General features: G+C 41.2%; 1 protein-coding gene across 1 annotated transcript in view; it reads right to left on the bottom strand.

The window, feature by feature from the left end:
* The window catches only part of hip1rb (huntingtin interacting protein 1 related b), a 76,191-nt gene extending 61,012 nt beyond the window's left edge, over positions 1-15,179 (bottom strand). The window contains exon 1 of the mRNA XM_051921054.1: positions 14,908-15,179. Coding sequence (XP_051777014.1) covers positions 14,908-15,015 — 108 coding nt within the window. The 5' untranslated portion in view covers positions 15,016-15,179. The remainder of the gene's footprint in view (positions 1-14,907) is intronic.
* Positions 15,180-16,888: the final 1,709 nt, after the last annotated feature.

Raw genomic sequence — 16,888 nt, forward strand, 5'->3', positions numbered from 1 at the left:
TGTAGAAAGAAAAAAAAATGTGATTAGGAGAACAAGTTAAGAGGAATTACAGAAGGTTATTCTAGTCATTCAAAAACATTATGGCACCTTTTTACAAAAGAACTGCGTTATTTTGCAAAGATATTACCAGCTGCAGCCTACAATATCATTGCAAATGAAAGCAAGTAATATATTTGTGAAATGACAGGATTTTTTTTTTTTGTGGAAGGAACAGACTTCCATAAGGTACAGAAGACAAAGAAATAAAAAAAATATTACAGCAAAAGAAAAACATTTAAAATATGAAGCAAAATGCAGTCAGTAGGTCCCACTAAGCAGAGATCACTTTCCATCTAGCCACTCAAGATGGAGCTCCAACGAAAGATCCAAGCTAAACTACCCAAATCATAACAGCAGCAAGTGGACAGCATGTGAAAGGGTTTTGGTCAGCAAATGTTTATTATGATGTCCAGTTGTTAATCAAAGTGGTGGTGTACACTTAGGGAGAGAAAAAGGCATCCTGCTGTGTTACAGGCGAGTATATTGAAGAGAGGCTCAGTCTTCTTAAATACTTCCATTTGGACAGTTAGATAAATGTGAGGAAGAGGAAAAAAAACAAACAAAAATCAAATAGGAATCTGGGATAATAAGGACAGAACACACATTTCGCTATCTGAGGAAGACATACATCTTTAAAATAAACAAAATTAGAAAAGGAGCCGTATATCATGAAACCATAGTATTTTGAATAATATACATTTCACTTTCAAATAAAATTGATATTAACTATTAATGGTCAAAATCCACTAAAAGAACTAAAATCCTTAATCCCCATATCTCAACCACTTTAAAGTTATCCCGTTGGCTAAGGGTACAGAAGCAGCATCCTGTTACTAGAAGTTACTCTTCCAAGGGGCTGATAGCTCCCTGAATGTTAAAGAGCTAACTGCTAACATTATTATACAGTCATGGCCAAAATTAATCGGCACCCCTGGAATTTTCCAAGAAAATGCACCATTTCTCCCAGAAAATTGTTACAATTACAAATGTTTTGGTATCCACATGTTTATTTCCTTTATATGCATTGGAACAACACAAAAAACAGAAAAAAAAAGCCAAATCTGACATCATTCCACACAAAACTCAAAAACCAGACTCGACAAAATTATTGGCACCCTCAACTTATATATTTGGTTGCACGCCCTTTGGAAAAAATAACTGAAATCAAGCGCTTCCTATAACCACCAACACGCTTGTTACACCTCTCAACTGTAATTTCCCACCACTCTTCTTTTGCAAACTGCTCAAGGTTTCTCAGATTTGAAGGGCGCCTTCTCCCAACAGCAATTTTGAGATCTCTCCATAAGTGTTCAATCGGATTTAGATCCAGACTCATTGCTGGCCACTTCAGAACTCTCCAGCGCTTTGTCTTCAACCATTTCTGAGTGCTTTTAGAGGTATGTTTGGGGTCATTGTCCTGCTGGAATACCCATGACCTCTGACACAGATCCAGCTTTCTGACACTGGGCCCTATATTGTGCCCCAATATCTTTTGGTAGTCTTCAGATTTCATGATGCCTTGCACACAGTCAAGGCATCCAGTGCCAGAGGATGCAAAACATCCCCAAAACATCTTAGAACCTCCACCATGTTTTACTGTAGGTACTGTGTTCTTTTCTTCGTAGGCCTCATTCCATTTTCTGTAAACAGTAGAATGATGAGCTTTACCAAAAAGCTCTACCTTGGTCTCATCTGTCCACAAGACATTCGCCCAGAAGGATTTTGGCTTCCTCAAGTACATTTTGGCAAACTCCAGTCTGGCTTTTTTTATGTTTCTGTGTCAGCAGTGGGGTCCTCCTGCCTCTCCTGCCATAGCGTTTCATTTCGTTCAGATGTCGACGGATAGGGTGCAACAGTGTCAGCTCAAACTGAGTCTGCCGAACAGCTTGAATATGTTTTGAAGTTGATTGGGGCTGTTTATCCACCATTCGGACTATCCTTCGTTGCAGTCTTTTATCAATTTTTCTCTTCCGTCCACGTCCGGGGAGATTAGCTACAGTGCCATGTGTTGTGAACTTCTTCACTATGTTGAGCACAGTGGACAAAGGAACATGAAGATCTCTGGAGATGGACTTGTAGCCTTGAGATTGTTGATATTTTTCCACAATTTTTGTTCTCTGGTCCTCAGACAATTCTCTGTCCTTCTTTCTGTTCTCCATGCTTAGCGTGGCACACTCAGACACACAACAGAAAGGTTGAGTCAACTTTTCTCCATTTTAACTGGCTTCAGGTATGACTGCTATATTGCCAGCACCTGTTTCTTGCCACAGGTGAGTTCAAACGAGCATCATATGCTGAAATAAAACGATTTACCCACAATTTTGAAAGGGTGCCAATAATTTTGTCCGGCCCATTTTTGGAGTTCTGTGTGACATGATGTCAGATTTGGCTTTTTTTCTCTGTTTTTTTGTGTTGTTCCAATGCACATAAAGGAAATAAACATGTATATACAAAAACATTTGTAATTGCAACAATTTTCTGGGAGAAATGGTGCATTTTCTGGGCAAATTCCAGGGGTGCCGATAATTTTGGCCATGACTGTATATATATTTCTGTATACTTCTGTAAAGTGGTTAAGATATGGGGATTAAGGATTTTAGTTCTTTTTCGTGAGCAAGTCATTTCTAGTGACTGTGGATTTTGACCATTAATAGTAAATATCAATTTTATTTCAAAGTGAAATTTACATTATTCAAAATACATCTGCATACTATTACTTGATGTATGGGTTCATGATATATGGCTCCTTTTCTAATTTTGTTTATGTTAAAGATGTAGGTCTTCCTCAAATAGCGAAATGTGTGTTCCCAGATTCCCATTTGATTTTTGTTTTTTCCCCTCTTCCTCACCTCTTTCTCACTGTCGAAATGGAAGTATTTATGAAGACTGAGCCTCTCTTCAATATGCTCGCCTATAACACAGCAGGATGCCCGTTTCTCTCCCTAAGTGTACACCACCACTTCGATTAACAACTGCACATCATAATAAACATTTGCTGACCAAAACCCTTGCACCTTTAATTGACACATGTTGGTTTTTAATAGCTAGGATGTATATGTTGGGAAACTAAGTACTTCTGGATTAAAAAATTCTGCCTATTTAAAATATGAAGTACTACCTCAACAGCCACTGTAAAAATGTAAGAGCATGTTGTCTCTTTTAGCACCAGAGTCCAGAATGGAGCAATTCTGACTGACAAATTCTGTCTATTTTAGACCACTGCATCAAAAATATGTTTGTGTTTCTGTATTTTTCTCAAAAGAGTAAACACAACTCCACAGAATTTTGAAGAACAAAAATAATCAGCAGAATGTTCGCTGATTCAACAATCCTGAGGTGCAATCACACAAACAACACAAAGGATGCATACATACAGAGGAAAAGTGTTTGGCAGAAGTACATTTCTCCTCGTCTATGAGGCTCTAAACTATTGTGTACGGATTTTTTGGACCTGTAGCAGGAAGTTGGACTAACAAAGCAAATGCACGCTGAAATGTGATTCAACAAAAACAAATTCCTTTACTACCACGTGGCCCTGAACTGACCTTCACCACACTCAGTAAATCAAACACTGCAGCGGCTAAAGGAGACCAAAGGACACGTCTCACAGTGGGTTGTCAGTCATGTGGCCCAGGGACCACCGCGCTAGGAATAAAAATTCTAACTCAGGCTCTTCACAGAAAACAGAAGGCAGTCTTTTACATAACCAAAAAGCACATCACACTGGTGGTAATCATGGCTGTTCAGGCTTTCCTGCTTTCTCCTTGACCTCTCACATGCATTATTCTCAGTACGAGAGGCCATCGACCCCCTGCTGATTTGGAAACACATCCGACACTAGCTAGGTCAAAACAAACAGGACATGAACAGGATTGTGCAGGATGGCTAAAATCTTTTATAAGAATGCAGTTTTCTAATATGGCCAATGATATACAGTAGCAGTGGTAAGCTGGGTGCCAGTAATATTCTGTGTCGTCTTCATGACTCTCTGCAGTGTTTTGCAGATCTAAGCTGGAGAGGGGTCACACTTGGGTGTAGCGCTACCAGCAAGGATGAAATCCACCATGGACACTCTTCAGACATTAAAGGGAGTGAAGGCACTGGTTAGTGTTCTTGGCAAAAACCAAGATGTGTTCTGCCCATATCAGATATGGACTCATCTCCATACAATTCCCATATCATGACTTGCAGCTATTTGTTTATTGTTTATAGTAATCAGATCACTAGGACAGCATTTTTTCACTTCAGAAATATAGCAAAAAAGTTAGACCTCTTATAACATTGCAAGATGCTGAGAAAGGAGTTCACGCTTTTGTTTTCAGTCGGCTAGATTACTGTAACGCACTCCCCTCAGGACCACCCAAAAAAGACATCAATCGAGTGCAGAATGCAGCCGCTAGAATCGGGAAAAGAAAATCCGAGCACATCACCCCAGTTCTGATGTCACTACACTGGTTACCTGTGCCATTTAGAATTGACTTTAAAATACTGCTGATGGTTCTACAAAGCCTTCAATAATCTGCTCCATCTTCTATTTAAGAAGGTCTGTCACCTTACACTCCAAACCGTAACCTTAGATCTTCAAATGAGGGTCTGCTTAGAATTCTGAGAGCTAAACTTAAAAGATGTCGTGAGGTGGGCCTTCTGCTGTTATGTATCTCAAATCTGGAACAGCAGACTGACAGAAACTCGGCAAGCTGATACAGTGAAGCACTTTAAAAAACTGCTAAAAACTAATTATTTTAACACAGCTTTCTCACAACTTCATCTTAGTGTAATCCTGATGTTCTGTATATTCATTTAATTATCAATATCATTCCTGGTGGCTCCACACTCTGTACTAACCCCTATTCTCTCTTCTGTTCTTTTTCCGGTTTTCTGTGCTGTTGATCTGCGCTCCCACCACCTGATCAAAGCACCGTGATGTCCCACCATTGATGGATTAATGGCCAGAAGTCCACATGACCATCATCATCAAGTTCTTCCATGACAACCCTGAATACCATGAGGACTGATCGATGTCATTGATGTTAGGTAGAATGCCTAGAGGGGGCTGGCTGGTCTCGTGGCCTCAGTACCCCTGCAGATTTTATTTTTTTCTCCAGCCTTCTGGAGTTTTCCTGTTTTCTCTCTCCTCCCTGGCCATCGGACCTTACTTTTATTCTATGTTAATCAGTGATCCCTAATTCTAGTTTCTTGTTTTTTTGTCTTTTCTCCTCTTTTCTTCATTATGTAAAGCACTTTGAGCTCCATCATTTGTATGAAAATGTGCTATAGAAATTAATATTGTTGTTGTGGCCTTGAGCGCAAAAGCATTAACGTGAACCTCCAGTAATTACAGATGTGATCCAGCATTTCTTACTCAGAAATAAGCAAACTGTTTTCTTAACACTATCATCTATACATTTTGTTTTGATGGATCCCTAAGCAAATTCTTCACTGCCGACACATTCCTGCCAAGATCCAATGAGGACTCTCTAAACATATTCAAATTTACAGAAAACACCACCTGCAGATTTTCCGTCTCCTCTTCCCTTTGGCACACAATCACTTTTCTCACTGGCTTTTCACATATCAGCCTGTTTGTAAACTAGAGAGGTGGCTCCAGAAATCCCTGCACTCCGAAGTCTTGATTCTGTACATCTGTGAAATATTTTTAAGTTCAGCAAGCTTGAAATCTAGCACTCGGGTACATTTACACACAAGGTAGTTTCTGGCATATACAGAGCGAGTCAAAATGATGTTAACACTAAAGGTACTGCTATGTATATACTTGTATGCAATTTTTGTAGACAATTTATGTGGCACATATGGTCCATGTGTTGAACATGACAGCGAACAGGTTGATACATTCCTGTAAATCATATTGCACATATGAAGTATGATTTGTGAATAAATTGTTTCTGCCATTCAAATATTAACATCATTTTGACTCGCCCTGTAATCTGACCTTAGTCCCATGGAGGCAGCTCTATGATGGCGTGAAACACTACAGTGTGCTCTACTGACAGAGAAACCGCACCACAGGTTATGATGGTGCTGTGATGGAAAGCATACTTGACTTGTAACCAAGAAACCGGAGTTTGATTCCTACCCTGTACATTTAGCTGCTTCTACACCAAGCATTTCTCTTAGCATTGGTGTCTTATACTCTTCCACCTGGGGTGACTTGAGTCTTTTCTCCAAACTTATTTATTGCAATTTGAGGTTTTTGGTATCAGAAATCAAAATCAAAAAAAAAAATTTTAAATTACCTTCTCAATACTGTCAACAGCTATGCTGGTGTATTTATTGCAACTTTGAGTTCTTTGCACCAAATGGGGAAACAAAAAACACACCAAGCAGACCACGAAGAAGCTGTACTATAAACAACTGGATACCAAAAATAGTTACATACTGCAAGCACAATATGGTTTGGTAAAATAAAACCCATAATTAATTTTCCCCTTGTACCTTCTCACCTAGTTATGATGAGGTAACGGTTATGAATAAAAAAATCCCCATCTCCAGAGCAGCTTATAAGTCATCGGCTCTGCTAGACAGGAGGTGATGCCAACATCACCTTCTGTTTGTTCAAAAAGCCAGGCATCCCTGCCAATATCCATGCCACCTGTTCTCAAGCATCCTATGAAAGTGCAGATGTCACACAAGGCATACACAGAGGGCACCACTCCCTGACCTTCCAGTGTTGCCAAGCTGGCATACACAGGATCACTACTACTGTACTTACAGCACTCTCTCTTTCTTAGAGGGTCCTCATGGAAACTTACATTTACACGATTTGATGGGCACTATCTGAATTTCTTCGTTGTCCACTGCCGCCTATCAGATCAGGTAACAAAGTGTTATCTTTTGGAATAAGTTTAAGTATTGGGTGGGAAAAACATCAATCCACAAAAAATAAAACCTCCTTGTATGTACAAACACAAACAAAGAAACACACACTGGCAATGGTTAGCATCAGTGAATAATTGCTCAACTATGCCATACCTGAACTTTATACAATAATATATCAACTCCTAGCCATCCATTACACAACATCATTAAGTGTCAGATTTGGTCTTGGATAAGGTTTCTTAAAAATAAACAGATTTATATGGCTGCCCTCCTCATCAAAGTCCTTTTTATTTTCTTACAGTACCAGAATGTTCACATACCTGCCTTAGTCCCACTCAGCAGAGTGTCAATGAACGCCTGTGTTTGAAATGAGACAGACAACAATTATGATACTATACTCTACGCAAAGAGGCTTGCCAGCTTGGGCCTTCTCTTAGCATACTCATCACTGCATTAACTTTAAAAGCCACTTACCTAATATTATACAGAGTAGCGTATTCACAATTGAAGGTTTAACATAAGGGTGGTTCATTTCAGCAGGATATCGGATTACAGACTGCAGCTCCCTTTACTGCATAGTACTTTAGTCATAAAAAGCTTAGTAAATTCACTTCTTCAATACCTCTCTGGTGTGTAATGCTATGTATATCACGGACTAAACAGTTCTGAAATTCCAGCTCCAGTTTACATTTCTCATTTTACTTCAGTTGAAGCTTAAACTACTTTCACAAGGCAAAAAATAAGGTAGACGGGATACGCTATTCACTTCATATGTATAATCTACTCTCTCTCTCTCATATAAATTAGACATTAAGCCCGTTACTATAACGGGCGCTAGAATAGTAGTGCATAAACATTAGTAGGAACAGTCTATATTAAATGGCAAGGGACTGTCTATTTTCTGTTACAGTAATCCTGGCTTGTATGTGACTGTAATATGCATCACTGTATTGTGTGCCTTTAATTTTCTCTCACAGTAATACGTCTCCCCAGCAAGTATTTTAATCTGTGCTGCCGTGCAGCTGATTATTGTATGTTTGGTGTCTCCCCAGTAATGGATTTTATGTGTGCAAAAATAAATCTACTTTTAAAAGTCATCCTATTGTAATATCATGAAAATTCGTATATTTAGGAAAACACTTTACCGGGCCAAGTTTGTTAATCACAAATCTGACATCCTCAGAGTGAACACTTGCACAACAACAAACACTAATCCCACCTCTTTGGGGAAGCTGGTCTCCGCGTCTCAGTAGCCAATTGGATTTTTCGTGTTTTATGTTTTAGGTCTTACCTCATTTACTGAAATCCGATTGGATCGGCTGCGCAATATTTTTATAGGTCCCGCCCTCTCTGTCTTGTGTGACGTGTCAGGCGGCCTTTAAAGCATCACACCGTGCCCCGCGCATGCGCACTTCACCCGAGGACACACACACACGGACACTGGACGCACACAGGGATTTTATTAAAGAGGATATATAGATGTATATAATAGATATAGGGCGGCACGGTGGCGCAGTGGGTAGCGCTGCTGCCTCGCAGTTGGGTGACCTGGGGACCTGGGTTCGCTTCCCGGGTCCTCCCTGCGTGGAGTTTGCATGTTCTCCCCGTGTCTGCGTGGGTTTCCTCCGGGCGCTCTGGTTTCCTCCCACAGTCCAAAGACATGCAGATTAGGTGGATTGGCGATTCTAAATTGGCCCTAGTGTGTGCTTGGTGTGTGGGTGTGTTTGTGTGTGTCCTGCGGTGGGTTGGCACCCTGCCCGGGATTGGTTCCTGCCTTGTGCCCTGTGTTGGCTGGGATTGGCTCCAGCAGACCCCCGTGACCCTGTGTTCGGATTCAGCGGGTTGGAAAATGGATGGATGGATGGATAATAGATATAAAATCCTAAGCCGAAAAGTGCAACAATTTTATGTGACATTTTTATGTCACTTTTTTGTCACGCTTTAAATCGGCCTTATTTTAAAACCTACTTATATATGTTTGGTATCATTCTTTTCAGAATTTATTGAACATTAATGTGATGTTGTTAGATTTTCAGATTCTTCTTCTGTTTTTAAATTATAAACTAAAATATCAAGAAAGTCATGGTTTTTAATATAAAGAAAGTTGTGGTTTTTATTTTTGATGGTTCCTGTGAAAGAAAGTTTACTCAAACTATTTAAAAAAATAAATAAATAAAAACCATCTATTCATAACACCAATGTTTATATTCAGGTGATTTAGTTAGCTGAAGGTTGAGGTGCCGATTTTGCCCCCCTAGTAACTAATACATTAAAAAACTGGGGAAATTTTCAAATCTCTTGCATTCAAACTCTCTCAAAATTTATCAAAAAAGTAAAAATAATGAATGAGCGATATACATAAGAAAGAGGAACATGCAAAGGTAAGCAAACTGTGAAGTAACTGTCTAAAGGAAATTGCAGGCTCCCCTACACAACACTTTAAAAGGTGCCTTGTTCAGTAGGCTGTGTGTCTCAGCAGTGGAGAAAATAGCAACTGTTATTATTAACCTTATCTCTCTATTATTAAAAAAAAAAAAACCTTGGGAGGGAGACGAGACGTGATGATCTCGGAAGACACTCTGACGTCACGCGAGACAAGGCAGCGAGACAAAAGGACAGCTGCTCTACAGGTTTATAAATGATTGACGTGCAGCGCGACAAGCAGAACACGCAGCTTGCCAGCAGCAACAAGCCAGCAGATGATCCGACCGCATCTCCTTAGCGTGCGTTCAGCCCCGCACCCACCCCACCCCATCACAATGCGAGTGCCGTTATATGCCCCGAGAGAAAGAGATTTAACCAGAGCCAGGGCTGGAAATAAAGGAAAAAGAGTAGATGACAAAGTAGAACGTCGTAAAGAATTAAAAAATGTTGGCGTGGTACACATGGAGAGCAGATCTACTCGGAAGACACTTTGAAGTCCCGCGAGACTACTTGCACATCAAGCCCCACTTACAAACAATTTCTCGGAGACACTTTAACGTGCTGCGAGACAAAAGGACAGCTGCTGTACAGGCTTTTAAATGATCGACATGCAGCGCAACATGCAGATCGGCACTAACAGCAGCTGGCTTAAAGGACACAACTCATTCACTACAGCTTTATTACTGGCAAATATCAAGAAATAAAAAAATGAAAGAAATGAAAATAATCTCTTTAAATTGTATATCCGGTTAACCAAACCTGGGGGTTGGCAAGTGAAGCGAGCAGGCGGCAGAGCCCCCTAGATATACCAAAAATACACTGCAAGACAGAGAGGGCTCAAAGCTGTGGCGAGGGACCAGCATGGGAAACAAAACACATGGCAACTTATAGTCTTCTGTTGCGTTACCACACCTAAAAATAAAATGTAACCAAGTACTTAATTAAAAATAATATAAACAAAGGCCTAAGAAGCTGGCTTCGTCTGTCATTCAAGTCCAAATCTCACTTGTAACAGCCCATCACCACAAACACAGCTGCACCATTACTCCAATATTCACCAAAGTACTCACTCAGGCAGAAACGCATGCAGCAAATCATAAAAGAGAAAGTGATCACTAAATGTAGAAACAAGTGAATACTGCCTAATATATGAATACTTACACACATCTGTTAAAAGTGCAGATGAAACGAGGCAGAACACGCTGTTAACTAACATAATAACAAGATTTCACAAACCCATGAGGCTGAAATGCCAAAGCACAGCGCATTCGTCAGCGTCGCACTTGGCCAACACACAGTGGGCTCACCTCAGCTTTGACTTCAGCACTTCAACTACAATCAGGATGTTCTTTCTTCACTCTTCATATTTATTTATTAGGTCTTATACATTAATCAAATACTCTTTCCAGTTGCAAAAACGGCCATCTATAAAGTGGAAATATCATCAAATCTCTAATATTATATTATGCTGTACATATATTTGATATGTAAAATGTTCATGAACTATCTGGTTACACTCGCACCTCTCGTGTCCAGGATCGAAGCAGGTTAACGGACACATGGATGTTCACTGACAACTCTTTACTTGCACTTCCGCTCTAATCAATCAAAGAGAGAACGTTCGCCTGACAGACACTGCTTGACTCTGAACCAAACCTTCAAGGTGCACAATGAACCACATCAGCATATTTTACGCCACCTAAAAGTCACACAAAGTTATTACAGAGCAGAATGAGGAAACAAAATGTGAGAATGGCCAGGGTTTCTACTAAAACTTTGGTATATTTTAAAACAGTTTTGAATTTTTCTCAACATCACAGCCAAAAGAAATTTGCCAGAATACACTGTAGATCAGGCATGTCAAACTCACTACCATTGGTGGGCCGCTTCGACTGCCATGTGTGTGTCAGAGGGCCGCACTGTAACAAATACTATTATACAAAGTTACTGTAGCTTTCTTTCCAATACTGAAAACTTTAAAAAATGTAACACTTAAAGTTTAAAGAAAGTCAATTTATTTCCATACAATCTCCGAACAACAGCGTACAATTAGCTACGAGGCTAAGACTCTAGGTCCTTATAGAGGAGTCTTACAGTACGAGATCTATTTCTTTTGTCCCGACACTTGGCATCTCTTGTTAGTAACCAGATCGTCAATATCAGGCTTGAAATCTTGTGCAGCTGTAACTTTTATGAGGGATGAAAGGTGCTCGACGGTAAGTCTTGAGCGATGTGGGGTTTTGGTAGCTTTCATTAACGAAAACAATTGTTCACAAAGGTAAGTGCTTCCGAACATGGACAGTACTCTGGATGCCAACTTATGGATCTGCACAAATGAGAGTGGCAGGTAAGCATACAAGCCTGGCACACCAACTTCGTTGTATTTTGCCTTCAGAATAGAATCTGACTGCACTTCAACTCCATTTGGATATTCTCAGGTGACGTAAACAGCGCAAAGTCCTGTCCGTGTGAACTGAAATCACGAAAACGCTCCGTAATTCAAGTTGGAAAACAAATCCTCCAAAAATCTAATTTTACTTTACTAAGTTTACTTCAACGTTTATATTGTAAAATAAGCAGATATGCAAAAAGCCCCCCGACCTACACTAATTTTACAAACTCGAAATCACAAACATTTGTTAATAAACAACTCACCAACTCTCGTGTCCACTTCAGATCTTCAGCTGTAGTCTGCACTAACTTTGTTACAATACTAGCACAAAATTACATTACACTAGCGCGTCTGAGCGTCCAGTCTCTCTGAACAATCTGACTGGGCAGTTTGGCTTTGGTGACCCAAAGAAAGAGGAAGTGCAAGTGTGAGACACACGAGGAGGCGTAAAGGCGTATGAAGCAGGCCGAGAGAGGCACCTTCAAAGACGGCAAGGAGGTGAGGAAGGCGCCTCGGAAACAATGACAGAGTCGGAGAAGCAGGCTTTACGGGAATGAGCTTGACAATCAAGAGAGGTTCAGACACACGTGAATATGGAGGAAAGGCGCCAAAAGTATGTATAGGGCAATAGATAACAAATATATTTTAATTATTCTATTACATGTCTTTGACGGATACCACAGCTAGTTATTAATGTCACAAATCACTATAATGACATTCCATCCTTACAAGCATTGTATTTTTACATATGAGGGTGTGTGTAACAAATAATGTGGTGACAGTATCTTAACACATTTTGTTAGCCACCTTAATAAAAGGGTGTGTGTGTCTCCGTTAATTCCAACAGACGGCGCATCACAAACTTTAACACTGCTTTTACAAATCCCATACCAAGCAGCAAACAGCAGAGGTATACTGTATGCATTGTATGGTGCACTGCAAACATCACCATTGAGGTCTACTTTGATTGCTTAGATTTGAAACCATCTTAGATGGGTGGAATAGCTAGTTGTAAACTTATTGACAGTCGGGCTTTGTGTACATGTGAGTCAGACAGTTATGGGGGGGGTCTTAGTGGCTTAAACAGTACCCCAGCCCAGGGCACAAAAACCATCCACCACAACACAATTTCTGTTTGTATATTGACTCCCTTACCCTACACACATTTAATATTTACGATTTTAACTTTGTTATTTTATTGTGTACTATGAAGGGGGCTCAGAGTCCAAGAAATTCATAACTGGTGATCACGTTCAGTTATCTGCATATGACAAACTTGAAATGACTTGCATTTTAAAACAGTTTAAAAGCCTTCATACTTACAGTAAGTCAGTGATGGAAATTAAAGCACCTGCTGCCTCTCCAGATGAGGCGCAATCCCGAGGTCCGGACTCTCTGTGGTCATAAAAGAACCTTCGAAAACAGTAGGGTTCTTTATTTCGCCTTATACAATTTGTTAGTTTTCGCATACCCCTTGGGAGTCAGAGCGCAGGGTCAGCCATTGTACAAGCGCCCCTGGAGCAACTGCAGGGTAAGGGTCTCGCTCAAGGGCCCAACAGAGTAGGATCTCTTTTGGCAATGACAGGCAACCTTCTGGATACTTAGCCTCACAGCCACCACTCCGCCCTAAAGCTACATTGTTCATTCTTGTCCCTTAATCATCCAGTGTCGACTCTTGCAATAGCTAACGTGTGGTGAGCATACCAGCACGAGAATGGCTGTCGTCGCATCACCCGATGCTGCTCATTAGCGGTGGCTGAAGGGGCTCCCCAGCCGTCTATGTAAAGCGGCACATAAATGTCACGCTCTCTTTCACCGCGTTTTAAATGACAGGCAGCAACCGGAAAAAAAAAAAGTGCTTTCCTCATGATTTACACCTACAAATAAAACATCACAAAGCCTCTGTCAAAAAGATAAAGTGCTGAAAAGTCAGTTTAATAAAATGAAAAAAGTCAGTCCAATCCGTAACAATTTCTCTCCTTTTAAAGTTGGTGTTCCTTAGTATTTTCTCAGAGTTAGCTTCTATATTTGAACACAAAAACACACAAAACACGTAAGAGGTTAATTGAGCAAAAATGACTTTGACTGAACAATCAGTGTGACCTTTAAAGAAGTGAAAAAAGAAAACTTTTCTAAAATCAACTGTAGGAGGTGTGGCTGTGGTGAAAACAAAAAAACCACACCAACCTGCCAGCCCTCCAAGTCCAGGATCTCCTTAAAAAGCACACAAACATGTGGGCCCACATGCCAGAAATGCTCACCTCACCTCACCTACTGGGGTACCAACACATGTGGACAAAGCCTGTGAGAAATCGATTTACAAGGTTAAACGGTTGAGTGTACGATAAAAAAACACACACACACAAGCGTCATACTGTGCCCCGGCAGAATGACATTAGGGGCATCACAGTTCCACGAAGCCAGAAGTGCCACACGGGCATCACGATGAGCCGATTACTGGGTGAACGAGGCCAAAATGAGCGGCAGGCTCAGATCTCGCTGTGCAGTCCTCTCAAGCTGCCCGGACTCCGTGCGCTGATTTCTTTAGGTAAAAGGCGCTATATAAAGTTAACACGTGACCAGATGTTTACGTGGGCGCATGGAGGAGATCGGAGGCCCCAATAATTAAGTCATGAGAAAAAACAAAACGACGGGAGTAGCAGCTTCGTATTCAAGAACTGACTTTATTCGTGGGGATTCCGCTTTAGTTTCTATGACGTGAAACAATTTAAAAGGCTATCCCGCTTACTTAACGATAAAATAAGTAATCTGGACCACTAATTGAAAGGGGGCGGCGCACAATCAGCTCTGGTTTCTCCAGGTGGCTACCGGATAAAGACTTTTTAAGGACGTGTCTAAATGTACGCTACCGAAGTTTAATAAAAATTACTGTTTTGAATTACAAGTGCAGAGGTTTTACAACCAACCTGCTGTAGACACACGAGCGGCAATGCGGTCCAACAAGCGGGCGCGTAGCGTGGTGTTAGCCGCCGGCGTGTCCCCAGTCTTTCCTCTCTCTCTCTCTCTCTCTCTCTCTCTCTCTGTGTAATTTCGAACGAAAAAAACACAAACAAACAAAACCCGGCCTCGTTTATAAGTAAACTAACATTCAAAAGCACTCAAAAACCAGCATGAACGGCCCAGGGTTTAAACTCGATAAACGCGTTTGTGGGTGGCGCACGACCGCCAGGCTCAATCCGCGAGGCTCCAGTTACCTGCTGCCTGTCAAAATGCTCCCTTTCCGCTTCCAAACTGTTTCCAGATCTCCGGCTCAAAACCCTTGCAGGCACCTGCTTGATGGTATTCATCGTTAAATTATTCATCTTAAAGCTTTTCAATCTTGTCTTGTTTCCTTATTTCTTGTTTATGTAGGTTTCTTCTTGCCTTCTTAATTAATCCAGGAATTACGAGGGGAGGGTACAAAAAAACATATCAATGGTCCCACGCGAGACGCCGATTGCCACACAACTCCCCTCTCCAACACTTACAGTAGCTGCCGAGGAATCATGGGAGGAGGGACCGGAGAGACGCACTTAGCAACTGCGCGTCCAAAAAGATGGTGATCTGGGCGGGGTTTACATTGACCACGCCCACCCGCCTTTACGTACGCACCAAACGTATTGACCTACCGCGGTACCAGTACACGCAAACGAAAGCATAGCCGCCGGAGGGCTCAGGGACAGCGCAGAATTAAGGATCGAGTGTGGCGCCAGCACGTTAAATCCTGACTCCCATGCAGGTGAGAGAAAGCTCCGTAGTCTCAGGAAGATCCCATGCACGCTGAAAGCAGACGCTTTAATAGTGAAAAGATGGGTAAATTAAAAAAAAAACACTAAAGAAACGTAAAAAAGGAAAAGTGGATCAATAACATGTACTTTTTTTGTACGTGCAGGACATCCCTTATGTAAATACCATTAAGCTTTAAAGTGAAACCATTCCATTCTTTAACTTGCGTAACCGGTTCTGGAATGCCTGTTGTGCCGTTTTTCCTGCCCTGTCGCGTTTTGCTGCCGTTGGTGTCAAACGTAAGTGGCAGACAGGATTCTTATCAGATTTTGCTGTCTTAAAAGACTGTAATATTTTTCCGTCTTGAGGAATACGGAAAAAGACAGCTGATAAGTGACCGATGATTTAGATGTTTCATTCTTGAACTCAGCAGCCATAACACCTGCACTCCTGGATAGGTAATCCACCATGTTGGGCTTGGCCAGTACTTGGATGGGAGTCCAACCAGGAAAGCTTGGGTTGTTGCTGAGAGGGAGGCGCTTGGTGTATGTGTTGATCCCAGTGCCCCGAAACGGTGACAAGGGCACTGTGCTGAAAAAGGGTGCCAACCTTCAGATCAAATGTTAAATTTCTGAGTCTCAGGGCAACATTTGAAAAGAGTAAGGTGACCCCTGGCTAAACTGCCCACCACAGACTGGTCATTCTGTCCATTAATCATCCCCTGTCCTCTTGTTGTCTGTCTTTGTCACCTCTTCACCACCTAATAGCTAATGCGTCCAAGAATGGCTGAGGTCACATCATCCAGGTGGATGCCACATGGTGATGGTTGAAGTGGCTCCTCACTGTCCCTGTGAAGTACTTTGAGTAGCGAGTAATGTCCTATATAAATTTAAGTATGGCAACACTGGCACGTGGGGATGTGTGTCAGGGCGTAGCTAGGAATGCATTTTAGGGGAGGATGAGCAAAAACATGAATCATAATTCTATTATCGGAAATGTCAAAAAATATATGGGGTGGGGCATAAACCAGGATTCCTCCTCCTGGCTACATCTGTGCCCAGAATGACTTCTATCCTATTGTCAGGCTTGTTATATTCAGGATATAAAGAAGTATCGGGTGTGCTTATTGATAATGTTCTTGACATAGTAAATTCGTCATTAGATACGGGGGTCTTCCCAGACTGTCTTAAGACTGCGGTAGTTAAACCCCTACTTAAGAAAAATAATCTCGACCCCTCTTCTCTTGAAAATTATAGACCCATCTCTAACCTGCCTTTCTTAAGTAAAATTCTAGAGAAGGCAGTCATTATGCAGTTAAATGAGCACCTCAATAAACATGCTATTCTTGATAAATTTCAGTCAGGTTTTAGAACAAATCACAGCACAGAAACTGCACTCGTTAAAGTAGTAAATGACTTGCGGGTAAATGCAGACAGAGGCCATTTATCTGTTCTCATCCTCTTAGATTTG

Source organism: Erpetoichthys calabaricus, chromosome 18 (assembly GCF_900747795.2).
Source record: "Erpetoichthys calabaricus chromosome 18, fErpCal1.3, whole genome shotgun sequence".
NCBI lineage: Eukaryota > Metazoa > Chordata > Cladistia > Polypteriformes > Polypteridae > Erpetoichthys > Erpetoichthys calabaricus.